General features: G+C 56.3%; 1 protein-coding gene and 1 long non-coding RNA gene across 5 annotated transcripts; one reads left to right on the forward strand and one right to left on the reverse strand.

The window, feature by feature from the left end:
- Positions 1 to 2,423: 2,423 nt before the first annotated feature.
- Positions 2,424 to 5,771, reverse strand: LOC133061388 (uncharacterized). The gene is made up of 3 exons (XR_009693979.1): positions 5,523 to 5,771; positions 4,061 to 4,155; positions 2,424 to 2,999 (listed from the first exon to the last, which is right to left on the reverse strand). It is a non-coding gene; the product is annotated as an uncharacterized LOC133061388 (long non-coding RNA).
- A 322-nt stretch (positions 5,772 to 6,093) lies between these two features.
- Positions 6,094 to 25,168, forward strand: DAZAP1 (DAZ associated protein 1). 4 transcript variants are annotated; one of them, XM_061151236.1, is made up of 13 exons: positions 6,094 to 6,248; positions 12,560 to 12,600; positions 13,081 to 13,247; positions 13,527 to 13,592; positions 14,912 to 15,022; positions 15,812 to 15,860; positions 18,791 to 18,873; positions 21,016 to 21,169; positions 21,985 to 22,014; positions 22,121 to 22,261; positions 22,863 to 23,039; positions 23,627 to 23,715; positions 24,255 to 24,392. In XM_061151236.1, the coding sequence occupies exons 1-12, from the start codon at positions 6,220 to 6,222 to the stop codon at positions 23,713 to 23,715; spliced, it is 1,137 nt and encodes a 378-aa protein (XP_061007219.1). In that variant the 5' UTR covers positions 6,094 to 6,219; the 3' UTR covers positions 24,255 to 24,392. The 4 variants fall into 4 exon arrangements, with proteins under 4 accessions (XP_061007219.1, XP_061007217.1, XP_061007218.1 ...); XM_061151234.1 differs by lacking the exon at positions 23,627 to 23,715 and having other exon boundaries at positions 24,255 to 25,168; XM_061151235.1 differs by lacking the exon at positions 23,627 to 23,715 and having other exon boundaries at positions 14,915 to 15,022; positions 24,255 to 25,168.
- The last annotated feature ends 1,222 nt before the right edge of the window (positions 25,169 to 26,390 follow it).

Consider the following 26,390-nt stretch of genomic DNA (forward strand, 5'->3'; position numbering starts at 1 on the left):
TGGGACCCGGCCCCAAGTGGAGCTGGGATGTCCTCCAGGCTCTTCCTTTTCCTGTCTGTCTGCACACCAGGGGCCCCTGGGTGTGAATCTGGAACACTCCATCCCTGCCAAACCTTTTGCACATCCCAGTGAACATGTGGGAAAACTGAGGCCCAAAGAGGCTGAGGTCTGAACAAAGATCCATACAGCCAAAGCTATGGTTTTCCCAGTAGTCACGTACAGTTGTGAGAGCTGAACCATAAAGAAGGCTGAGGGCGGAAGAACTGATGCTTTTGAACTGTAGTGCTGGAGAAGTCTCTTGAGGGCCCTTTGAATTGCAAGAAGATCAAACCAGCCAATCCTAAAGGAAATCAATCCTGAATATTCATTGAAAGGGCTAATGTTGAAGCTCCAATACTTTGGCCACCAAAGAGCTGACTCATTGGAAAAAATCCTGATGCTGGGAAAGATTGAAGGCAAGAGGAGAAGAGAGTGACAGAGAATGAGACTGTTAGATAACATCATCGACTCAATGGACATGAATCTGAGCAAACTGTGGGAAATAGTGTTGGACAGGGAGCCTGGTGTGATGCAATCCACGGGGTCACAGAGAGTTGGACTTGACAGCGAATGAACAACAACAAGCCACGCCCTTCTGTGTCCGCCTCTGGATGGCTGCTAACAGCCCTGACCTGGCTCCAGACTCCTCCCCACAGGCCCTGCCCACCCCCTGCAGCGCTCCTGTGTCCTTCCTGCCCCCAGTCCTTTGCACACACCCTCTCCCCTGCCTGAACAGCTTCTCTACTCTCCTGGCCTGGTTGTCTTCTCTTTCTGCTTCATGGCTGCAGCCACACCTCCTCTGGGAGGCACCCTCCTTCCAGGCTGAGTACAGCCCATTTGAAGCTGTTTTATCTCTGGTACCTCTCTTTGGTATTTTACTCACTGAAGGTATTTCTTTAAGGTGTTATTGTCTGTCTGACCCACCTGGTACACAGAAAGTGCTTGATTAAATCTTGGGGGTACATTGGTTCTCATATGGTCTGGATGGAAGAGACTCTCAGGAAGAGGCACAGTGAATAGATGTCCCAGGCACCAGGCACCAGGGCTTGGCTCACACTGCTTTTTGTCTCACGTGAGTTCATGTTGTCTAGTTACGGCTGTGCTGGGCACTGTGGTGGGGGCTTTGCAGGCATGCACCCCAGTATCCTTGAGCCACCCATGTACACAGGAGGCACTCACTAATGTCACCCAATTCAAGCAATGCCCCAGAATGCCCAGCCAGAGACAGGGGAAGGCAGGCTGTATTCATTAGCTATTGTTGTTGTTCAGTCACAAAGTCATGTCTGACTCTCTGTGACCCCATGGACTGTAGCCCGCCAGGCTCCTCTATCCATGAAATTCTCCAGGCAAGAACACTGGAGTGGGTTTCCATTTCCATCCCCCAAGGGATCGTCCAGACCCAGGGATCGAACCCACGTCTCCGGCATTGGCAGGTGTGTTCTTTACTGCTGAGCCTCCAGAGAAGCCCTCATTGCTATTGCTATATAACAGACTGCCCCAAATGTAGCCGCTTAAAACAACCCAGTTTAGCATCTTTCTGTGGGTCAGATTCAGGTGCAGCTTAGCAGGTCCTCTGCTTCACAGCCTGTGGCATGGCTGCAACTGAGATGCTGCCCAGGGCTGGGGGACTCATCTGAAACCCCAGCTGGGGACGGGTCCACTTCCAGGGTTGCTCACCGGAAGTTGGCTGCATTCAGTTCCTGGCCACGTGGGTCTTCCTGAATTTTCACCTTGGCTTCCAGCAAGACGGAAGTCAGAACCGTTTACAGTCTGGTCATAGGACATCCTCATGCCCTGGTCATGTCCTATTGGTTAGAAGCCAGGTGCACAAGGGTAGGGACCCCAGGAGCCTATGAGGTAGGGGTCACTCTCAGAAGCTGCTGCCCACTCAGACGCTACGAGGAAGCCATGGGCAGAGGAGGGAGTCAGCACTGTCACCTGCAGCTTTGCTGTCAGGAGACATGGAACCTCCCGGGTCTGGTCAGGCTGCCACTTCCCAGTAGTTGCCGGCAAACAGCCGGGACTCCATCCCCAAGAGTGGCTGAGAGCATAGCACAACCTGGCTGGCAACTCAGCCCAGGGGTCTCTGTTCCAGCCTCAGTGGCTGGTGTCCTCTTCTCTCAGTGGAGTGACTACTCTTGCCCCGCTGATGTCTTCAAATAAACGACACATGGTGGTTCCTTGTGTTCACTTTTCTCAAGAGAGCCTAGCGTGCGTGCCCTAGTATCTGCATTTCACAGACTTGGACTCAGAGAAAGAAGGTGACTTTCTCAAGGACACACAGTGAATCAGTGGCAGAGAGGATGGGAACAGGTGTGTACCTGACTCCAGACTGCAGTCTTCAAAGATGTTTTAAAAGAAGGAAAATATTTATTTTCTGATTAGAAAGGTGACACAGTTGAACAAAACAGTCCAATGTTATACAGTTGGCAAACTCTGGCCTGCGGGTCACATCCCCTTTCTGTGGTTTTGTTATAGCGTCAGTAGATAAAGAATCTGCCTGCCAATGCAGGAGACACAGGAGATGCAGGTTTGATCCCTGATGGGGAAGATCCTCTAGAGAAGGGAATGGCAACCCACTCCAGTAGTCTTGCCTGGGAAATCCCATGGACAGAGGAGCCTGGTGGGGTACAGTCCATGGGATCATAAAGAGTCGAATACAACTGAGTGACTAAGCAGGCAAGGATGTACGTGAGCTAAGAATTTTTTTTTTACATCTTTAAATGGTTGAATGAAAATCAAAGTATTTTGAGACACATGGAAATTATATGACAGTCACATTGGTGTGGCTGTAAATAAAGTTGATAGTCACAGCTATTCGTTTCCATATAAACTCTGGTGCTTTCCGATTATAACAGCACAGAGTCATTGCCACGGACCTTCAGAGCCGAAAACATTTACTGTGTGGTCCTGAACAGAAAGCTTCCAAGCCCCCTTCCAGAGCAGCCCGCAGCTCCTTCCTGGAAAATGAAAGTCACCCAGTTATTCAGCACATATCAAGTTCCTCACCCCGGGGGTCCTGCCCTGGCCCCACCCAGAGCTCAAAGCATATTGAGAGATGGACCAGAAATAAATAATAAGTGCATGTCACCTGGCAGCTATGACAAAACAAAATCCCCATGATCCCTGCCCCCTGTCCAGGTCTCTCCTCTACCAGGCAATGTCAATGCCATATGTTTTCTCTGTACACAATGTTACATATAGTTTTTAAATTAAAAGGGTCCAGTGGACTTCCCAGGTGGCACTAGTGCTAAAGAACCCACTTGCCAATGCAGGAGACATAAGAGACGTGGGTTTGATCCCTGAGTTGGGTAGATTCCCTGGAGGAGGACATGGCAACCCACTCCAGCATTCTTGCCTGGAGAATCTCATGAACAGAGGAGGCTGGTGCGCTATAGTCCATGGGGTCTTGCACAGAGTCAGACACAACTGAGTGACTTAGGACACACAAAACGGCATTTGTACATCCATGTTCATAACAGTGTTATGCACAATAACCAAAGGGTAGAAATTACCCAAGTGTCTGTCAGTGGGTGATGAATAAACAGTATGTGGTCCTTCCACACACGGGGGACTATCACTCAGCCATGAAAAGGGATGAAGTGCTGCCACTCGCTGCCACATGGATGGACCTTGAAGACATGATGCTCAGTGAGAGAAGCTAGACACAGAAGGATACACACTGTTTGATTTCACTCACAGGAGGTCCCTAGAAGTGTCAGATCCAGAGACAGGAAGTAGATAGTGGGGCCAGGGACTGGGGGAGGGGATGGGAAGTCAGTGTTTCATGGGGACAGAGTTTCAGTTTGGGAAGATGAGAAAGTCGGGAGATGATTGGGGGAGGGGCTGCATGACAGTGTGAATGTGCTTAATGCCACTGAGCTCTGTACTGATACATGGTTACAATGGCAGCTGGTATATTTTACTGCAATTGAGAAAAGGGCAAAACCTATATTCTGTGTATTGGGTATGCCTAAACCAACCCATGTTAGGAGTTACATTCAGGAAAGTGTGCACATACCTGTTTTTGATTCACTGTTCGCCCTTGGGTGGGAAGAAGGAAGTGAACCGGGAGGAGGGAAAAGCAAGCCGTCAAGTTCATCTCTTCAAAAAGATCTGAAGCAAAAGTTACAAAAATGCTAAAATGTGTTGGTTTCAGTGACAGGTACATGGCTGCTTGTTTTATCTTGAGTAAATGTCTGTGTTTTTATTTTTTTTTATATATTTATTTTGCTGCATGGAGGATCTTAGTTCCCCAACTAGGGATTGAACCCCTGCCCCCTGCAATGGAGGGGTGTTGTCTTAACAATTGGGCTGCCAGGGAAGTCCCTAAAAGTACATTATTTTAAGCGATTTATGTCTGCCTTCCTTCATTTGACCACATCCTGTGCATTTCATTCACGCCCTTGTGGTTTATTTATCCAGTCAACAATGGACGGACAGGTGAAGTGAAGTGAAAGTTGCTCATTCGTGCCCGACTCTTTGCAACCCCATGGACTATACAGTCCATGGAATTCTTCAGACCAGAATACTGGAGTGGGTAGCCTTTCCCTTTGCCAGGGGATCTTCCCAACCCAGGGATTGAACCCAGGTCTCCCACATTGCAGGCGGATTCTTTACCAGCTGAGTCACCAAGGAAGCCCGGATGGACACACGGGTTGTTTCCCATTTTCTGATCTTCTAATAGTGGGGTGTGTGCATTAGGGCATGTCTATCTGTTTTCCCACTTGGGCCATGCTCCTCCCACTCCTGCCAAGTGTTACAGGTTTCTTCTGACCTGAAAAGCTTTGCAAAGTCCCAGGGGAAGGACAGAACACCTCCCTGATGCTACCTGAGCTCACTGCTTTCCCCCTCCGCTGGGCCTCTGTTTCTCACCTGCAAATGGGGACTGATAAGTTACCCTCCTCCCGTGGAATCGATGATGCCAACGTGCTTAGCAAATTGTAAAGTGACCTAAGTGAGGTGTATTATAAATGTTTTATGTTATACTCTTGGCCTGACACCTGGTTCCTTCATTCCTCACAGTTCATTTGATTTTATGGTGAATCAGTTATATTGTTAGGCTACCAAGAGGCTGAAAAAGTGAGTGAAAAGTCACTAGGCAGCAGGAACCACCATCTGACAACAGCATACAGGTCAGTTTTTATCATATCATGGTTTATGGGTTGCTCCACCTCCCTTGTTGACGCGGTGGGCAGATTATTCTTTGTTGGGGGACTCTCCTGCCCATTGTAGGGTATTTAGCAGCACCCCAAGCCTCCACCCACTAGGTGCCAGTAGCACCCACAGCCAGTGGTGATAACCAAAACTGGATCTCCAGACATGGCTCAGTGTCCCCAGAGGAGGCTGAATCACCCTGGATGAAACCCACCCCTTGGCAGGACCATCCTTGGCACATGGCAGGGGCTCAATGTGTTTTCATAATCATTGGATCTACAGCCAACTGTTGGGTTTGATTCTAGTTTTTCCCCTGAGTGAGTGACCTTGGGCCGGTGATTCAGCCTCTCTGACCGTCGGTATCTTCTGGGGCAGCTGGAGCAGCTGAGGTGAGGGAGCTGAACGTAGGGCCCCCGTCTCCTGCGGTCTGGCGACGTGAGAGCGTGGCCAACACCCGGAGCTAACTCCACCCGCGTCCGCCGGCCCCCACTCGAGACCGAACAAGGAAGCCGCAGCCGCGCCTGCGTCCCGCAGTGCCTAGCCCGGAGCTCCCGGTCGCGCACGCGCCCCGAGCCGCCGCGCATGCACACACGCTCTCAGCACGCGCACGCACGCAGCTTGGCCCGCGCGCCCCCTCCGCGGGGCGGGGTCGGAGCCGGCGCGCGGGACTCCACTTCCCATCATGCCCCGCGGCGACGCTCGCAGCCGCTGAGGAAGAAGGCCGAAGCGCGGCGGCCGAACGGCGGCGGCGCGGGTCCCGCCGCACGCACGCACGCACGCACACGGGCGCACCCCTGGCCCCGCCCCCGGAGGCCCCGTGCGGGAGCGCGCTCGGGCGTGCGCAGGGCGGCGGCGCGGGCGCGGGGGCGCGCGGTGACCGTTGGCGCTGAGGGGAGGAGGCAGCGCGGCCGCCGCCGTTGCGCAGATCCGGGCCGCGGCTGTGGGGAGGGCGCCGGGGCCAGTGACCTTCCGGAGGCGGGAGCGAGCCAGGGGGCCCGGACTCCGAGCGCCGCCGCCGCCGCCATGAACAACTCGGGCGCCGACGAGATCGGGTGAGGACGCGCCGGCCCGCGCCGCCGCCTCGGCCGGCCCCCGCCCAGACCGGCCCGGCCCGTCAAGGTCACGCCGCGGGGCCGCGCCGAGCCGGCGGCCGGGGGTCCGGGGGCGCGACGGGCCGGGGGTCCCTGGGGTTCCGGGAGCCCCGCTGCCTCGTGGCCTGGGACCTCGAGCAGGAACCGGGGTCCAGGGAGTCCTATGGGTCGGGTCTCCCCGCCGCCTCGTGGTCGGAGACCCCGAGGTTCAACCGGAGAATCCGAGGAGTCTTGGAGGTCCAGGCGCCCTGCTGCTTCCTGACCAGGAACCCCGAACCTGACCTGGGGGTTCTTGGGGGTCCCCACTGTTTAATGCTTGAGGGAGACCCCGCCGCCTAGCCAGAGTTTACCGTCGGGGCCCCTCGGTCGGAAACCTAGGGGGTCCGGGGCATCCTGTCTGCCCCCGCGCTTGTACTTCCCACTGGCGGGGGGCAGAAGCTTCCCCGCGCTCGTGTTTTTCCTCGGGGACCTCGAACAGGAACCTGGGGGGTCCAGGGCGCCCCAGCCCGTGAGCGAACTTGGCGGCTCAGCGCACGTGGCGGCCCGGTCGCGGGGGGTTCCAGTGCTGCCGCCGCCCAGCTTTCCCCACCCAGGACTCACAGCGGCGGCCCCTCCACCATCCACTCCACTACCAAGTGAAGGTTTGCAAACCGAGGGCCCGAGGGCCAAGGTCATGGGGGCCGGTCCCCGGTCTGCTTGCCGAGCACCCTGAAGCGTCCACCATCTCGGCGCCTCCGCGCCACCTGATCGGGTGTCTGCAACTGTTGTTTTCATGTTGCTCGGGCCCCTTCCTGCTCAGCCCCCATCTAAGCCCCATGGGTGTGTTTGAGATAGAGACCTGGAAACTTGGGCGGTGGACTGGCGGTGGTGCTTCTGAGGTCTTTCTTCTCCTTGGTGCAGCTATTAGTGAGAGGAGGTTTGTTATAGCTAAGTTTTCCCTTTTAATTATAGCCTTGCCTAATGCTAAAGGAGCGGGAGAGCAGGGAAGCGCTCCCAGAGGAACCAGAAAATCCATTTCTGCCCTAGTCGAGGGGTTTGGTCTAGTTTTCTTTGCAGAGGCTGGCTCCTACAGCATCAGCATAATTTTACAGTTAAATCCTTTTTGCGAAGATGGCAAAACAGCCTGGGCTGGGTTTCCGTGGCCTTGTGTACATTTCTGAGTGCCTTTCGCTTTGAACAGATGCGGTGTTTACAAAACGCTTGATTTGGTGAGTAAGTCATTGTTTGCCGTTGGGTGGCTGGCCAGGCTTTGGCAGCAGGTTACACCAGAAGACAGAAAATGTGTTTGTGGGGTCCCGGATCCAGAGTCCCCACGGCTCTTAGAGCACCAGAAAGAAGGCACTTAGCTTCTAGCCTGGTCTGTTTGGGAGAGAGGTGCAGGCCCTGGCAGTCTGAGTTGTGTGTAGGGTAAATGAAAAGTTGCAGCACTTCCGATGGGAAACTAGCCTGTGGGCAGAATGAAAGTTGTAGCCCAAAGGGCCGGACTTGAGGGGGGCCAGCAGTCTCCCTCAGCCAAACGGATTTTTTCCTGACTTCCTTAGACCTGGAGGGGAGGGAGCCTCCAGATCTAGGAGACCTGCCTCTTGTTCTTGAGGAGATAGTAAGGCTGGGCTCCCTGGCAGTTTCCCTCTACAGCTTATACCAGCCCCTGGGTGAGGGCAGAGCCAGGATCCCCACTGGTTCTGGAAGGTCCCACCCTCTGTACTGTAGACCCACCCCAGACCCACAGGCAACCTGGAGAGGCCGCAGAGTTGGTAGCAGAACCAGGATGGGATCAGGGACCTGCCTGGCTGTCTTCCCTGCCCCGGCACCCCAGCGAATCCAACCAGGCCACCTGACTTCTAAAGCTGTAGATCTCGGGTGTCCCAGGAACTGGTCATCGCTTTGCCCCACAGCATCGCTCAGTTTGTTTCCTTTGGGAGCCTTGTTTCTGGCAACTATGGGGAGTGCAGGTCCACCTTAACTTCCTTGTTCTGTTGGCTGTTGCAGTGCAGTACTTGTGACCTCGCTGGCTCCCTGACCATGGGCCCTCTTGTGTGTGGGGGGGACCACAGTTGCCCACTCAGGGTGGTTGCCACATGGTGCTCAGAGGAAGCAATCGCCTATGTTGCGGGGATATAACGGTCTGATTGGTCACTGGTGGCACCCTCCGTCCTCTCTGACTGCCTTCACTGTGGTGTCCAGTCAGCCCCTCCCGAGTGGCTCTTGGGGGGAAGGTTGACAGGCCATGGGGCGGCTCCCCTCTTGGATGGGGACCCACATCCTCAGGAAGTGTGTGATGCGTGGGTGCCACCCCACTGGAGAACTGCGCTTCTGCACTGGAGTCTCTGAAGGCAGACCTTCCCTGCATCTGGACGTGATGGGCTGGGCTTCCAGCATCCTGGTTGTCACAATGGCCTGGTGGCCAGAGTAGAACCAGGGCAGGTCTCAGGGCAAAGGGCCAGGGGGAGTGGCCACTGTTACATGTGGCCTCACAGGGAGCCGTCGGTGCAGTAGCCTGGTCTCTGCTATGGCCTTGGAGAGTCAACTTGAAGGAGGGTCTTCTGACTGAGGTTCCCGGAGCTGACAGGTTGTGGAGACAAAGAGGAGTGAGTGGGGCTTTCATCTGGTGGATGCAGTTCTGCTGGCAGCCTGTGGGCTGGTGAGGAAGGACCCCGATGTGTCTGAGGAGAGGGTTTTATGGGGACCTGTGGGGGGAGCAGCACTGGGTGTGGGTCTCTGGGAGAGAGACCTGGGCAAGTTGGGGGGCGGGTAGTCAAAGGCGGGAGGTGGGTGGGGGTGCAGGCCATGTAGGGCTCAGGTGACTTAGCTCCAAGGGCTCCAAAGGCGAGCCGACGGTTCCGTGGGCCAGCTCTCTGTGGAGAGGTTGGTGTGGAGCTCTGGCTGGGTCACAGAGTGTGGACCTGGAGCATGCCAGGCCGGCTTGCCAAGGCCTAAGGGAGTGAGCACCCATTGGTGGGGGGTCGTCTTGTGGTGGGAAGGAGGTGTCTCGCGTTCTGGACCTGTCCTGGGCACTGCGGGGTGGAACAACATCCCTGGCCTGATGCCCCTGGCGGGCAGGACTGTCCTGTTGAGGTCTCCTGTTTGAAAGAGAGTGCTTTTTGAGACGTGGTTCCCAATGTGTCCAGGCCGCCTGCTCCTGGGGGCTAGGACATGGGTCCAGAGCTGCTTGGACCACCTGCACGGTTGGTTGTGAGGATTGGGGGCTGTTCCACTTGATCCCTGTCTGGTTCCAGACATTGGGGCAGAGCCTCCTTGGTAGAGCAGACTGAGGCTTAGGAGGGTCAGGGAACCTGGCCAAGGTCACTCCTGGCATAGCTGAGCTAGAGTGGAGAGCCTGCACTCCTGGTGAGCTGGCCTGCTGCACCTTGCACCCCTGATGCTCCTGCAGTGCTTCCTCTTGGGGGGTGGTGCTGTGACCAGGTTTTGGTGAGAGGTCACTGTCAGCTGGGGGCAGCGCTCTGGCCGGGGAGAACACACTGGTCCTGTCTCAGGGCACCCAGTGAAGGCCAGGCTAGGGTCTCGTGTGTGCAGTCCCCATAGTCCATGAGAGGTGATCTCACCTGCAGGTAAAGGAAAGCCCAGACTGTGGGGCGAGATCCCCGCATCACCCCTTGTTTTCGGGCATCCAGTCTGTCACAGAGGGCCCAAAGTGGGATGGCCCCCTGGCTGCAGGAAGGCGTGAACACAGGCTGTAGAGGAAGAGAGGGCCTGCCAGTTCACGTGATGGACCTGGCCTCAGCCCCCTGCCCTCCTTCTGGTGGTGCCTGCCGTCCACCGGATGGCGCCTGCTATAGGCAACCCGGTTGAGGAAGCCCCTGAAGGCTGACTTTCTGGCATAAGTGGCACATGGTTGCCCTCAGGAGCCATCCAGGACCAGGTTTCAGGTCAGCAGGCAGAAGACGGGGCATGCTGCCCAGAGCCTGCCACCCGGTCACCCCTCTGCCATTGGGGTACAGGCCCAGGAGCCTGCACTTATCACAGACTACCTGTCTCCAGTCCCAGGGGTGGAGGAGTGGGGTGCAGGGTCTGTGGGGGCCCCCAGCTTCAACTGCAGCTGAGGGATGAATGACACTCTTCAGAGTAGGGCAACGTTGGAGGGGGAGCCACACAGGGTTAGCTGATCCTTTCACCTGCTGAATTGCGTGTAAACGCCCACCAAGGCCTCAGGTCACCTGGTGCCAAGCAAGTCTGGGCTGGAGGGTGGGCACAGGCTGGTTCCCACGCAGGTGTGTCCGGCTCATCCTGCTCAGTGCCCCTGAGACCGCCCCCGCCACCACGGACCAGTGAGATCTCCTAGGACCTCCTGTCTGCAGACGGGGAGCAACAGGAGAGAAAATAGATGAAGCCCCAACACAGTGCTGGGCCTGGGCTCTGCAGTTCGTCCCCAACGTTGTGCCCTGTGCCAACCAAGCCCTGGCACTTCCTCAGTTTTCACCTCCTAGTTTCTGTAACTTGGGGCCCGCAGAGCAGTGACAGGAACAGAAGTGCAGTCTCCCGCCCTCCTCTGGTGGGCCAGCGTGCCTCTGCGGACACTCCACTGTGTCCTGTTTTCCAAACCCAGTGAGGTGATAGCATCAGAAAGCCCCAATGTCCATGTTGGCTCCCTGACCAACTCGCAGTGCGAGTTCCAGTGTTGTCAGCTGCACAGAGGATGGCCTTTCTCGTCCTTTTCCACTAATGTCTGATTTTGAAATTTAAACACGGGCTGGAGCCTGGACTGGTCAGACCAGTTCCACCCTCTGCAGCAGCGGGGGGTTGGGTGGCTCGGAGGGACACCACTGAGGCCTTCCCATCTTGGTCAGATGCAGGCTAAGCAGGCAGGTATTCCTCTCAGTTGGGGTTTGTCCTGAGTGTTCTGAGGATGCTCAAGATTTTTTTTACTCTCCAAGCTGCTTTTCCACAGCAGGCCCATTTGTGCCTATGCCAAAGGCCTGAGCAGAGAGGTGGCCCACACAGGCCTGGGCCAGCTCAAGTCCTTCTGTCATTTGCCCGCCTTGGTGTCAGGCGCTGGGGTAGGGGGGCACAGATGGGACTTATGCTCCCCAGGGTCTTAGGGAGCAGGAGGAGCCTGCCTGACCTCCCAGGGGTGTGTAGGAGACGGACAGAATGGTCAGGAGGCTGGGTGTGAGCCCCCTGGCCTCAATCCAGGAATGTGCCCTGAATGTATATGGGCGTGAGGGGCTACCACCCCGAGTGGGGTGGGAAAATTGTTTCTTCTACCCTGAGCCTCTCTCCCCCAGGGAGAAAGCTGCAGTGGGAGGGACCCCTGAGTACAGCTGAAGCCACTGCCCTGGTGGGTCTGTCCCTATGCCCCAGCTGCTGGTTCTGGGGGCTCAGTGCAGCCAGCCTCAAGGGGCTGTTTTGTCTCCAGGCTGTGATCCAAGGGGGGATTGGCTGTGGACCAGATAGCGCCTAGGTGCCACTCTGAGAGTGCCAGTTTCACTCCTTTTTCTGGGGCAACAGGCAGGATGGAGAGTGCCCTGCCTTGCCTACTGGTCACACCTGCCCCAGTTGGAGCCCACAGCCCAGGGCATCTCTCCTTTCAGCCAGCCTAAGCGTGGCACGCACTGGTGGGCTCCCGGGTTCTGGACCCAACCTGAGGTGTGTAGACACCAGGCAGGGAGGCTCTGGGAACGGTGGCTTCAGGGAGGCCACCAGTATTTTCCTCTCACATAGTAGGGCTCTGGCTTGAAAGTACAGCCTAAGCCACTCGGCTGAGTCCGAGCTCCAGGGGCCTCCCCAGCGATTGGTGGTGCTTCTTACTCATGCCCATGTACTGGGTACCCCCGCTTTCTCCTAAAGCCCCACCTCTGCTGCCCCTTGAGTTTGCCATATGGGGTCTCAGATGTGGACCTTGAAGTGTTCGGTGTTTGCAGAGCAGTTGGGAAGGGGCTGCGTGATCCCACTCCCGCACTGGCAGGGTTGGAGGTGGCAGTCTCTTACTATGGTTGAGGTCAAAATTTGTGTGCAGCTCTGGATGTTGTGACTCATACTCCGGCCGTTTGGGCAAATTCCGGTGGCATTTTTCATGCCATACCATGGCCATGCCCCCAGGTGACCACCCTAGGGTGAGCCCGATATGGGCAGCCCCGCAGGCAGATCCCTCTGTGGCCGTTGGCTGTGCCATGCACCTTGTGGGGTCTTGGTGCCCTGACCAGGGATTGAACCCAGGCCTTGGCAATAAGAGTGCGGAGTCCTAACCACTGGGCTGCTAAGAACATCCTGCACAGAACCCTCCTGACCCTGAATGTTTTCTTGTTGAATTGCAGGAAGCTCTTCGTGGGCGGTCTTGACTGGAGCACCACCCAAGGTAAGTGCAGATGGGCTGTGGGCTTGTGACCTTGTCTTCAAGTTGTGAGAATTAGCTTTTCAATTCTTGACTGACTTACTCTCTGGGTTGCGGGGGGGCACTTGATTGGGAGTAGACTGGGGCAGCGCTTTGGAACTTGATCTTGTGCTGATTCTTCTGGTCAGGGAGGGTGGAGACTGGCTTTGAAGGCAGAGGCTGAAGGTGGAGCCAGCAGAGTTAGGTGTTTGTGGTGGTCGCTGTGTTCGGCCTTAGGCCTTGCAGGTGTCCCTCCTTTGGCAGCTCATTCTCCTTCCCGGGGAGATGTGGTGCATATTCCCTTCCTTGGCACCTGTCCTTCCCCCTTTCCCTATCCACCGCCCCCACGTCAGCAAGTCAACCAGTGTAAAGGTTACTGGCTGCACACTCTCCAGGTCAGGCTGCCAGGCTAGTAGCCTGTGACCTGCCTGACGCCTGGCTGTGTGTGTCCTGACCTCTGAGCAGAGACGCTGCGCAGCTACTTTTCCCAGTATGGAGAGGTCGTGGACTGCGTGATCATGAAAGACAAGACGACCAACCAGTCTCGAGGCTTTGGCTTTGTCAAATTCAAAGATCCAAACTGCGTGGGCACGGTGCTGGCCAGCAGACCACACACCCTCGATGGCCGAAACGTGAGTGCCCGGCCCTGAGGAGGCACCTGCCGCCTTCCTGCTTGGTGCCCCTGTGCCCCAGCACTGCGTGGGTGCCAAGGATGGCTTTCCCCTGGGGTTGGGTTACAAGAGTTGCAGCTCCAAAAAAAAAAGTTACAGCTCTGCGCTTAGACTGGATGCTGGGCCAGGATGTGGCCCGGGCGACCTGATGGGCCTGTACCCCTGACTTTACTGCCGACACCCCCTCTTGTTGGGAAACGAGCCTCCTGTTAATAGCTGGTCCTTTGAAACTTTCGACAGATTGACCCAAAGCCATGCACGCCTCGGGGGATGCAGCCGGAGAGGACGCGGCCGAAGGAAGGCTGGGTAAGGGGCCGGGGCCCCCTCCTGCATGCTTCCCTGGGGCCCTTGCTCAGTCAGACTGAGCGACAGCAGGCCTTCCCGTGTGGCGCTGAGCCTGAGCACTTGGATTAATTCAGTGCTGGGAGCTTTTCATCTTGTAGCCAAGAAGTATCTTATTAGTCTACCTAAGAATCCATGGCTCTTGGCTGTTTGTTGTCAGGAACCTTGTGTTCATCCACACCGACTGCTCCCACTGCCCCCACTCAGCACTCTGCTGACTGCTCCCCTCCAGGGCTGAGGCCTGTCTATTTTAAAACGCACCTCGGGGACCCTGTGAGCCTCCTGTGCCCCCCAGGGCCTGGCCAGCTGTCACCAGAGTGTTCCGTTCTCAAGGAGAGCCCTACCAGATATGGTGGACTGGTGCTGTTGAGGGCTAGGACCTTCATGGGAACCTTCATTTCTGGCAGGATTCCCAGCTGTGATGGTAGACAGGGCCTCAGACCAGGTGTGTGTGTTTTTGAGTCTGCTAGGAAACATCAAACACAGAAACAGTGGTGCAGCGAACACCTGGGTAGAAACACTGCCCAGGTCCTTCAGTATTCTGCACAGCCGTGCCTCTGTGTGCTGTGTGGGCACTGAGGCCAGGACGCCCAAGGGGACCAAAATCTGTAGGCGCTCAAGTTCTATAAAATGGTTATGACGGCGCACATCCTCTGTGCACCTTAAATCGACTCTAGTTGACTCGGGTTGCCTGATACAGTGTAAATTGCTGGCTGGCGTGTGGCAAATTCAAGGTTTGCTTTTGAAACTTTGGACTTCTTTTTCTCCAAGTGTTTTTGATCCGTGGTTGGTCGAATCCCAGATGCAGAGCCTGTGGCTGTGGAGGTCGGTGTGTGCGCGTGCATGCATGCGCGCGCGTGTGTGCGCGCCTGCCCACCTCTGCTCGTGTCCCCACCACCAGCACCCCTGCCCACGGCCCCCCAGCAACGTAGTTGCTGAGTTCTCAGCTGTGGTGCCTGGGGGAGGCAGCTTCAGGGGTTGTTCTCAGAGGGCGGGATCTGGCCCTGAAGGTGAAGAAGGTGGCGACTGTCCTCAGTTTAGGAACTTCCCACCAACCTTTGGTCACCAGTGGGGTTGGTGCAGGCCCCGCTGCTCATTCTCCAAGCTAGAGACACTCTCTTTGGGGCACTTGGGCCCCTGGGCCCTGTTGGCCTGTGAGGCTTTCCTGGACTCTTTGGTCCCCCTCTGGTGTCTGGTCTGCTTTCAGGGACTGTGCTCTGTATAGCAGGGTGTGTTTGGGGGGTTCCCCACGTGGACTAACCATTTTCTCTTTGTTGAAATAGCAGAAAGGACCCAGAAGCGATAACAGTAAATCAAATAAGATATTTGTCGGAGGAATTCCTCACAATTGTGGTGAGACAGAGCTCAGGGAATACTTCAAGAAATTTGGAGTGGTGAGTCTTCGCCCTGCCCACAGCCACGATCGGGGCGGGAGTGGCAGAGCCCTGTGTCCTGGGGAGGCAAGACGGCTCAGAGCACCCCACATGGCCAGTCAGGAGTGGGAGTGCTTGCTGCAGACGGGGCCGGCTCCCCTCCTAGGAGGCCCTCGGCTGGTTGTAACCCCGCAGTTGCGAGCACTTGACCGCGTCTGGAGAAGTGCTGGACATGGTTGGGTCCCATTCCCTGCTCACACACACACCCGCCCCAGGACAGGGTGTGAGGGGATTGTTTTCCAGAAGAGACTAAAATCTTTCAGAACTTCACGGGGGCTTATATAGGAACTGAATTCTAATAAGGCAGACAGGAGGCAGGCAGAACCTTGGGGGCCTGCAGGTGTCAGGAAGGGAGGCTATCCTTTGTCCTAAGCAGAGGCACGAGGTCACCTCCAGCTTCCACTCAGCACGTGTTCTCTGGCTGCAGTGTGCTTGTCTGGGGGGGTGCCTTTGTGTGCACAGGGCCTGGCAAGGAACTCATGCTGCAGTGCATGATGCGGGAGTGTGGGGAACATGCGGGCCCAGCCAGGCCAGGGGCACTGACCCTGAGTGGGAGGTCCTGGCACATGGAGCCCTGGGCCCCTGGTGACCCACCACTGGTCCTGCCCCACCTATGAGCACCCCTCGGCCTGCTCGCGGCCCCGAGGGTCTCACACCCCAGGAAGCGGGCCTTTTGTCTTGGGACCTCCTGGCTGTGGGCAGACATGCTGCCTGCCGACCAGGGCCCTCAGACGCCTGTCTCTGTTACAGGTCACAGAAGTGGTCATGATCTACGATGCGGAAAAGCAGAGGCCTCGAGGTAAAAGAGATCGAGTTTGTCCTTATCCTTCCCCCTCAGATGGCAAACTATTTCACACTTAGGTGGTGGTTGTAGCGAGCCTGGCCTCAGCACAGGGCGACTCGAGACTAGCGTAGTCCTTCCCACGCAGCCCCGGCCTGTCTGCTTCCAAAGGTCAGGCGGTACAGTCTTGGGGTCCTTTCATTTTTGTTTTGTTTTTTAAGCTCATTCTTTCGAAGTTTTTCCAACTTGACATGAATTTCAGCATGGTTTCTGTTTTTAAGCGTGTCCTGAAAGATGAGTAGTTTTGTTAAATGGTGAACTTCCTCAATTATGATCATCTCCTATTTGAAGTTCACTCAGTGAAGTCGGGGGTTTCATTTCATGTTGTCAGGCTAGGTCTCCCCCAGCTCAGCTTGAACGTGGAGTTTCTTTGGTGCGTCCCATGCTTTTTTCTTGTTTTCCTGTTCTTTTTCCTGAAGTCTATGGGACAGGCAGGAGGGCGTGAAGCTGCCCCAGCCGCCCACACCTGCACGGCCACATTGGTTTGCAAGGCTGGGACACTGGGCACCCAATTTGTGAGCCCTTTGGTTTTTTTTTCTTTTCCCTTTTTTTTTTTTTGGCTGCTGCTATTTGTCCCCGCCTCTGTGTTTTGGTTCCTGAACCGCTTTTGGACCGGCCTCGTGAGCCAGTGCGTCCAGTCCGCGGCCCCTGCCCAGCCCCTGGAGGCACTGCACCAGCCGCGCGCCCGCAGCATGCGCCCGCCATGCTGGAGAATAGTTTGCCATTTGAACCTCACCCTCCTCTCCCTCCATGGTTAAGTAACGTACTTTCACCTCATGTTGATTAAGCTGTTAAGTCTTAGTCTTAACTTTACATAGACGTACTTGCTTAGTGATGCACTTAAGTGTTTTCATAGAAAAGTACAGTAATGTTAAGTAAGTTGTTTCTCCTTTTCTCTCTGTGAATTATTTGTGATTAACGATATCTCTTTAGATTTCTCTTCTCCAGGTGCTAAATTATATCACACAGGTACAGGCCAGTCCCGCAGTCAGAGGAGGGAGCGGGCTTTGCTCCAGTGGGGTGTAAACGAAGTTTCAGTGTGTTTCTGTTCCGCTTCCTCAGCGGTGATGTCGCCTCTTGACAGACAGACGCATCCCTAGAGGGCCCGCCCCGGGGTCCCTCCCCACGACTCACCGCCTCTTGCACTCTAAGGACCGCGAGCCCTGTGGCTTCAGACCCTCCTGCACTTGGAGAAAACGTTCACTTTCTCACATGCCGCTCATCACCCATGTTGTGCTCCACCACTTGCCTCCGATTCGGGGGCATCTTGGGACATGGGGTCCTGAGGCTGCTCTTAGATCCCCTGCAGGGCTGCCTGCCATCCTTGGCCTGGGCCCCGGGGTGCGCCGGGCTGCCTGGGCGGGGTCTGGGCAGGAGGGGTTGGCAGGAGGGCACTCCAGGCTTGACCCGCGTATCCGCGTTCTGTGTGGGTCCTGCCATCCTTAGCCGTGGGCCTTGGCGAGTCCCCGTGGGTCCCCCAGCGCTAGGTGGGCGGAGGGTGGGCACCACACCAGGAGCAGCAGTTGGTCAGCAGGTGCCCCAGATAGCTTGTCCCCAGTTTCTCTTCCTGAGCCTTCCGTGCAGCCCCTGTTCCCCTTCCCTCCCTGTCGCACAGTCCATCTGAGCATCCGTGCCCCTCCCAGGGCTCGATCCCCATGTACCCGGCTCTGCCTCTGCTCCCTCACGCTGCCCCTCCACCCCCCACATCCCCATTGCCTGGCCTGTCTTCTCTGGTCTGTCTCTTGTTTCTTCTCATGTGGTGTGCGGGCTCAGGCTGTGTGCGTGTGTTATGCTTGGACACACGTATGTGCTAGAAAGCTGGCCCACCCCACAAGGCTGGCGCCCACACTTCTGAGCTAAGCTGCTATTTTTCCCCGTCTTTGTCCTCTTCCCACCTCGGTTCTGCCAGGAGTCTTTCCCCACGGTCCCTGCGACCGTGGACCCACATCCCTCTTTGTTCAGCTTGAGAGGCCAGGATCCCAGGGCTGCCCCATCCTGTGTCCACATCCCTGGAAGCTCTGAGCCCCGCTCCTCCCCTGCATCCTCGTCCCTCCCCTGCGCCCCTCTTCTGACCCTGCTCGGCCCTTCCCTGGCCTGTCCTTTGTTCTGCGGGGTTTTCTGGCAGTTGCTGCCATGAGTGGTCTTAGTGCTCAGCGCAGACGGGCCCCCGGGGACGAACAGCAGCCCGAGGGCTGGAAACGCAGGCTAGCCAGGCGGCCCGCCCACCAGACCAGCAAACTTCGTTTATACTGCACTCTCTTGTGTTTGGGAAGCACTAAATTGTCTTTCCCGTTAAAATTGTCCTTTTGATGACATGGTGCCTCTTGCTCTTGCTGCTGACAGCAGTGTTTGAGCTGCTGGAACCCCTTGTGGCCTGTATCTCTGTGTATTTAGTCCGTAGATATGTACAGATATAGACACTGTGTGCATACGTATGGTACTTGGGCAGGACTCCTCGGGCTTACCCAACAGTGTTGGGCAAGCTTGGCGAGGCTCTCACTGTGGTAGAGACGTGCCTCCGTTAACGCTAGAGCAGTGTACGGCTGCTGTCAGCACTAGCTGCCGAGCGATTGCCAGCCGAGGGGGAGGACCCTGGGTTTCAGAAAAGCACAAGTGCACCCATAACACATTTGGGGCTGCCTGCCCGCTGGGCCCTCACCACCCCACTGTCCAGATGGTGGCTAAGATGCGCCCAGGGGTCCCAAGGTCGTCTTTGATTTATAACTGGCCCCAGCGTCTGGGCTGAGATCAGCTCTTGCCCCGCAGCCTCACACACCAGCTTCGCTGAAACCCTTGGTCGATCCCTCGGCCCGTCCCTAATACTGTTCATCATCCTGTTTTGTGTCACAACACCCTGCTACCTTGATTCACTCTTCGTCGTTGGCTAGGTTTTGGATTTATTACTTTCGAGGACGAACAATCAGTGGACCAGGCTGTCAACATGCATTTTCACGACATCATGGGCAAAAAAGTGTGTAGTTGTAGTTTTATTTTACCTTAAGACCAAACCAAGTCTTAGGCAACCTAGGGATTTCACTGGAGAGGAGATCCCTTGGCAGGAGAAGGGCCGGGCGAGTGGTCTTGGGACCCTTCTGTGGGTCGGACCTGGTTCAGGAGCCCCTGGCTCTAGAGCCCCTTGGGATGGCCGGAGGGGGGGTGGGCGGGCTGCGTCCAGTGAAGTCGCGGGTTGCCTCAGGCTTGGTTTCAGTGACCTCTCCTTCAGATGTGTGTCCCCTCCCTGACTGTCCCATGCCGGCCCGGAACGTGCCGGGCCGCGAACCTTTGAGAACTGGTTCCGTGTAAAACTGAAGGCAACGTAAACATCCTGAAGGATTGGTTTCCAAATTGGGTCACTTACTGTGAACTCGGTCCGACCACATGCTCCTGGTAGTTCTTAACTCCATGCAGTCAAGTGACCTCTGGTTGTTTCATCTTCATACTGTGTTGCTGCCTCGGAGGGAAACTCAGAAAGTGGCCTGACCCCTCCTCTCCCCATCCCCCAGGCCCCCGGCTCCTCGTCCCTGAGGCAAGCCCAGTCCCCTCTGCCAGAGCCCCGGCTACCCCATCAGCTGAGACACAGAGGGAACATGGCCCAGGGTGGCCCCTCTGTCCCTCGCATCACAGATGGGCAGCTGGGTCAGCTCCACCTGAGCCTGCTTTGCAGAAGACACAGGCTGTTCTAGGCGCTTATCAATGGCTAGTTTAGGGTTGGCATGTAGATCTCCGGGGTGCGTGCTGTCATGAACGCAGGTTCCGAGGTGCCTGTGTACCCTGCTCAAGGTCCTGTGATGGTTACAGCTGGGGAGCAGTGAGGACCTCCTCAGGGCGGGGTCTGCTCCCAGGGGCAGAGTCCAGCCTCAGCCCTGTCTCAAAGGGCAGGGGCCCACTTGTAATTAAAACCTGAGTACAGGCCAGGAAGAGCAGATTTTTTTTTTTTTTAATCACAAGGGCTGCTTTGCTTTGTAAGCAGGAACCATATTCCCTTAAGGAAAGTGTGAAGACTCATTAATTTGAGTTCTTTGAAATGTCCTGCTGTCACACCGCCCCGAGCTAGCAGGGGTTTTGTTCCCCTCTGTGGAGTGTCCTTGGGGCATCGGAAGGCGGGGTCTTTGTGCCTCTGTGCTCTCCTTGTCCTCTTAGAGAAAGGGTTAGGCCAAGCTGACGGGGTTCTGAATACACAATGTTTGTCAGACTCCGAGACCCCAAGGACGACTCCAGTGAATTCATTGTCTCTTTCTCATTAAAATTTATCCTACAAACAAGAGCACCTGGGGATTCTTGAGTGCTGATGGAGCCCTGGAGTTGGGGGTCTGCTGTCTGTGGGCGCAGACTGAAAAGGCTGTGTAAGGGGGGCATGCAGCCTTACAGGGCGGGCACCTGGTCCTCCGCCCGCCTTCCGCATGCAGTGGCTCCTGGCACCTCCAAAAGGGAAGGCTCCTGGGCTGCTGACCTAACACAGTATGAAGATTGCTTACTGATTCAAATGTCCATTTTATTGCATGTTTGTTTACTTTTTTGTTAGATGTAATGTAAGATTCTCTTATCACATCCATCCCCTCTGACATTATTTTGAGTTAATTGAGATTCTTTAAGCGTTAGCCTGGGGAAGGTAAGTCTTTTATCTTCCATTAGACATTTTAAATACAAAACCTAAGTAAACCAACTGTGTTTCTCAGGTATGAGCTGGAAGCGCAGGCAGGTGGGGGCTCTGGAGAGGGCCTTCCCGCCGGAGCGGCCAGGAGGAGGGCTGTGCTTGTGGGGAGGAGCCTGGCCTCTGTGTCCCTGGGCCTACACTGTCCCTTACCTTGACCCAAAGACCCCTTGTCATACACAGAACCCTGCAGACTCTTGGTCCTCAGCCCTGTCTGCAGTGGGTGGGGCCTTACATGTTTTATAGTTGGATCTGTTGTACCTGAGAAACATTTTTTTAGCCAAAAAAATTAAAAATTTTTAAGAAAAAAGTTACTAGTCTAAATAAGGTTTATAGTTAAGTATTTAGTTTTAAGTCATAATAAGATGCTAAGTGTAGTCGTAAGTTACCTGAGGGTGTGTCTGAAGGGAAGGGGGCTTGAGACCCCTGACGTCTCCCTAAATCAGAGCTTGGTTTGTCCAGGTGGAAGTTAAACGGGCCGAACCTCGGGACAGCAAGAGCCAAGCGCCGGGACAGCCAGGTGCCAGCCAGTGGGGCAGCCGGGTCGTGCCCAATGCCGCCAATGGCTGGGCAGGCCAGCCCCCGCCTACGTGGCAGCAGGGATATGGCCCACAAGGTAAGGGTGCTGCCTGCCTGCCAGCCCCAGGAGCTTCCTGCAGCTCTGGCACCTGGGTGGGCCATGTGGGATACGGGAGCCAGAATGGGGGAGCATCCTCGCCCGGGGCCGAGTGGGTCTGTCCCCTCTGCCACCCCCAGGCGCCAGGGCTGCTGGGGCAGTACCTTCAGGGGAGGTCAGGGGTCATGCCCAGCAGCCAGCTTTGCCCCCAGGGCAAGCACTGAGGCTGGAGTGGACGTGGGTGGGACAGACTGTCTTCAGAGCTCCACTTGTATCCTCAGAGAAGCAGGGAGGAAACATGAGCCCTGCGTTATGGGCCCTTTGGGTCTGTTCCAGCTCCCCTGGCTTTGGGCTTGCCATGTAGCATGGGTGGACCTTTTACAGACCACTTAGGATGGCCAGGAGCCTCCATGCCCTTTAGAAACCTAGAGAAGGGCCGGCGTCCAAGGAAGAACACCAGTATCCTGAGCTGTAGAGCTGTTTCTGCCTGGCTCCAAGCTTCACCCTGGTCTCTTCAGAGCTGGCTTTAAAAGTGTTGTTTATTGCAAAATGAGCCACAGCTATAGGAAACCAGCTAGTGAGACCGGATGCTCTCACGCCCATCGCAGGGAAAGAACCAGCACTTGGCCGGAGGACACCCCGAGTCCCCACTCTCCTGGCTGACAGCTTCCCCATTGGGTGTCCCTGGAGCTGCTCTGACGTCTTCCCCCTGCACCTGAGATGTGTCAGGAAATTGGGTCCCTTGGGGGGGCAGGGTCTCCCAATCCATACCTGGTGCTGATGTGGCACACCCCACCCCCCCTGTCTCCCTGCAGGAATGTGGGTGCCGGCAGGACAGGCGATCGGTAAGTCCCTGTTGGAAGAAAACCTAGAAGAGCAGGATTTGAGCAGGGTGGGGCAGGGCAGGCGGGAAAGAGGGCTTCTCTGCCTCACCTGTATGCTGTGTTCCAGGTGGCTATGGACCGCCCCCCGCAGGAAGAGGAGCCCCCCCACCGCCCCCACCCTTTACCTCCTACATTGTGTCTACCCCTCCTGGAGGCTTCCCGCCTCCCCAGGGCTTCCCCCAGGGCTACGGCGCGCCCCCACAGTTCAGTAAGTGCCTCGGGCCCGTGGGGGTGGGCCTGGGGCATATCAGCACAGAGAGCCTGCTCCCCACACCTCAGGTGAGGGCTGGACTCACCTTGTCCACTCGGCTGGATTCTTTGTCCCCAGCAACCTGTGTCCACCAAAAGAGGAGTGTCCCCATTGACCCCATTGGGCCGGCAGGTGGGGTTGCTGGGGCATGTCGTTCAGCTGGCAGGAGCAGTCCTCCCCCTTCCGTCCCGCTCCGACCCTGGGCTGAGTGGCCATCTGTGACCAGGGACCCAAGACACTGCAGTTTTGTAGCCCTGCCATGGCATGGGAGCCACCCGACAACCAAGTCAGGCTCCCACTCCCGTCCAGCCCTAGGTCACTTTCATTTCTAATAGGAAAGAGCAGGTCTTTGTTCATGGACACCCACACTTCCCATCCTCCTGGGACCCTGGGCTTGGAATGCGGCCCCACTCACTCTGCCAGGCCACTGGCTGGTCGCTGTCTGCCGAGTAGGGTCATTCCCTGGGCTGCAGGCTGGGCAGCTGCAGTGGATGCATGTGGTTCTGGCGGCTGAAGAGTGTGAGCACCGCGTCTGTGTCTGTCTCCTGTCTGTCCACAGGTTTCGGCTACGGACCTCCACCTCCCCCACCAGATCAGTTTGCCCCTCCGGGGGTTCCCCCACCACCGGCCACTCCCGGGGCCGCACCTCTGGCCTTCCCGCCACCTCCATCTCAGGCCGCCCCGGACATGAGCAAACCACCGACCGCCCAGCCTGACTTCCCGTACAGCCAGTATGGTGAGTGCCTTGCTCCCCATCCACCTGGGGGGTGGGTACCACAGGGCTGTGGGATTGCTTGCAGGGCCCAAACTTGAGCAGGCCTGAGGTGGGCTCTTGGCCAGGGTGCTGGTGTGGAGGAGCATTTGTGGCTCGGCACCTGTGTCGGGGCCTGTGGGGGTGGGGGCCCCAGCGGGCCTGCGCCGTGGGTGTCTGGATCTGCCATGCGCAGGGTGGGCTTGGGGGCCATGCGGCGTCAGTGGGCATCCAGCTTCACCAAGGGGTGCTCACCAAGTAGGTGTTGGAGACCAGGGTCTGCGGCCCGTGAGAGCAACTCGAATGGGGGTGGGGTGGCATGGGGCTCTCTTGTGCTGAACAGATGCCCCCCCAGCACCCCCACATCTCGGGCTCTTGTGCCTTCGGGGCCTTGCCCGGCTGTGGTCATGTGGGTTCTCGCCTCACCCAGAGCAGATCACCGCGGTGGTGGGTGCAGTGTTGCTGACCCCTGGGGGGGGTGTACGAACGACTGAGCAAGCATGTGCCCCCCCACCCCCTGCTCCTCTGCCAAGGCCGCCCGGGGCAGTCACCCTGGTCTCATCTCTCGCCAGGCCTGGGCACCTCTTCTCCAGAGCCGCCAGGCTTCGGCCCACACTTTGTTTACACTCTTTTGGTCAGGCTGAGCAGTGATGTGGCCTAGGTAGGTGGTGCCTCCTCCTCCATGGTCCCCACTGCCTGCGCCCGGGCCACGGACGGCACCTCCTCTGCCGTTCTGGGCGGGGGTGGACTCGGCGGTGCCCTCGGGGACGGGCCCTTGCCAGGGTGAGGATCTCAACTGGTCACCACCCCACTGGCCCTGGAGCTCTGCCCCCACGGTCGGCACCACCGACCCAGGGGGCCTTGTGGGGCGGGTTGGCCCTGCTCAAAGGAGGGGCAGCACTGTTGGGGTCCAAGCTCTGCAGCTCAGCCTGATCTGTAACGTTTCTTCAAATCCTGGAATCTGCCACGTCCACCCTGAATTCCACTGGAGAACAAACTTTGTAGGAGCCCGTGGTCCCCCAGGTCTGGCCAGGTGTCTGTGTTTCCAAGCTCGAAGGCCTCGCCAATCGCGAGGGTGCGCCGCAGGCCCCCAGCCCCGAGACAGGGCAGGAAGTGGGGGAAGGGGTCTCGGAGTTACTCTCCTTTCTGTGAAGATGGCTGCCCGGGTCCCACCCCAGCTCACCGGGCTCTTCCCCGCAGGTTACGGACAGGACTTGGCCAGCTTCGGACAGGGCTTCTCAGACCCCAGCCAGCAGCCCCCCTCCTACGGGGGCCCCTCGGTGCCTGGCTCAGGGGGTCCCCCCGCTGGCGGAAGTGGCTTTGGACGCGGTCAGAACCACAACGTACAAGGATTCCATCCCTACCGACGCTAGCCGCGGCCCCTCCTTGCGAACGGCAGGCGGCTGAGACCAGGATTCAAACTTGTGAACTCGTGACAATCACAAACTTGGTGGAAATACCGACTCGACCGTGGGGGGAGGGGGGGAGGCTTTTGGCGGTGGCTGTGGGTACCTGGACTGAGGTTTTTAAATATATTTCTTTCTCTAACCCATCAGCACAATAAAAAAAAAAGTCACTGGTTCAACAACAGGGTTTAAAAAAAATTCTTCAGCTTTAATTCAAAACTTCAGGTTTCTTTTTCTTCCTTTTTTTTTTTTGGAAATTATTTTCCTGAGCCTTTATTTTACCGTATATTGTAAACTTTTATGTTAAAGAAAAAAATATACATTTACAAATTGTGAGATTTTTAAGAGAAATTTTCTACGATGTATACTCGCTTATTTTTTAATTTAAAACAGGGTTTCCGTCGGCACTGGTGGAGGTGAGGGGCGTTTTTAGTCCCTCACTCCTGGCTTTGAGGGTTGGGACTTGGTCCAGAAACTCTGGGAGCATAAAGAAGAAATCTACTGAGTGTGTTTTGTTTTTTGTTTTCTTCTCTGCTTTTGTCGACTGGCGTGCCTGGCCGTATCTGCAGGTGCGTTGTGGGGCCACTCCCGCCTGTGTCCGCCCGCCATCCAGAACCAGGGGGCCAGGCTGGCCCATCTCCCGTGCTCGGGGCTTCAGGGCATCCGCGCTGACCAGTTTGAATAAAGAAAGTGCGTTTGGACTAGAAACCCACGTTGTGTCTGTCTTTCCCTCTGCTGGGAGTAGCCCCTTCCCATGCGGGGAGCCGGGTCCTCCTCAGCAGGTATGGGGGTCTTGAGGTCTGGAGCCTGGGGTTGGGGGCCTGCTCAGAGCTGCAGACACCCTGTGAGGGGCCTTGGGCGCTGGGGTCCACTGAGCCACTTGCTGGGTGCCGAGGAAGAGGAGTTTAGACAGATCTGGGTGGGGCTTGCCAGGTCCCTTGCACCCCTGCAGAAGTGACACCTGGACTGTGGCTTCAGGCAGGCTGCTCACCTTTCCAGGCATTGGCTGTGGGCAGGGGTGGTGGGACTCCCAGTTTGGGGCCTGTGGGGTGCAGCTTGTGGAGCTGAAGGTTGTGGTGGTGGGCCAGGAACCTGGGGGCAGGGAAGTGGAGTGGGATGAGCTCCCACCTGCAGAGTTCCCCCTGCCATGTGAAAGGATGGGGCTGTCACTTCACTGTAAAAATCACAAGCAAGATTTTAGGGAAAAAGTTATTTGAAAATGTCCTAGATGGCTCCAGTGTGCTGGACTGGAGATAATGCAATGAACTCAAATAGCCAGAAAGCCCTGCCCTAACCAACAGACCAGCTCAGAGAGCCGGGGAGAAAGGCACCTTCTCCCCTAGACCCAAAATGCCCCTCTTCCTGTCCCTTCTACATGTCACATCTCTTTTAGTCCTCAGACTACTGCTTGCTTGCATTAAATGAATATTTTCTAGTGTAATTCTTTCAATGATTTTTTAAAATGCTTTCAATGATTTTTAATTCTTTCAATGATTTTTTTTCATTGTAGTTTTAAGATTTTTAGAGTACCATATGCACCTGTTTGGTTGCTGATCATGACAAAATTTAAGATTGGTCATTTTTAACCATTTCTAAGTACACACAGCTCAGTGGCATTAAGCACACAGTCACACTGTTGTGCAGCCATCCCCACCATAATCTCTAGAACTTTCTCATCTTCCCAAACTGAAATCTCACCCTCCTCCAGCCCCAGCCCCCCACGATCTACTTTCTGTCTATGGGTCTGAGTCCTCTAGGGACCTCTTCTGAGTGAAGTTATGCAGTATTTGTCCTGTGTTTGGGTTCTCACACTGATGTCTTCCAGGTCCATCCACATTGTAGCAGGTGTCAAAATGTCCTTCCTTTTCAAGGCTGTGTGGACGAACCACATTGTTTATCCATCATCCATGGATGGGCACCAGTTGTTTCC

Source organism: Dama dama, chromosome 9 (genome assembly GCF_033118175.1).
Source record: "Dama dama isolate Ldn47 chromosome 9, ASM3311817v1, whole genome shotgun sequence".
Lineage (NCBI taxonomy): Eukaryota > Metazoa > Chordata > Mammalia > Artiodactyla > Cervidae > Dama > Dama dama.

What these genes read in the sequence shown, in the direction of transcription:
- DAZAP1 (XM_061151234.1), top strand. Translation starts at nt 6,220, where the DNA reads ATGAACAACTCGGGCGCCGACGAGATCGG. An exon ending in CGCGGCCGAAGGAAGGCTGG is followed by an intron (nt 13,593 to 14,911) that starts GTAAGGGGCCGG and finishes TTGTTGAAATAG; the next exon opens with CAGAAAGGACCCAGAAGCGA. An exon ending in GCAGGGATATGGCCCACAAG is followed by an intron (nt 21,170 to 21,984) that starts GTAAGGGTGCTG and finishes GTCTCCCTGCAG; the next exon opens with GAATGTGGGTGCCGGCAGGA.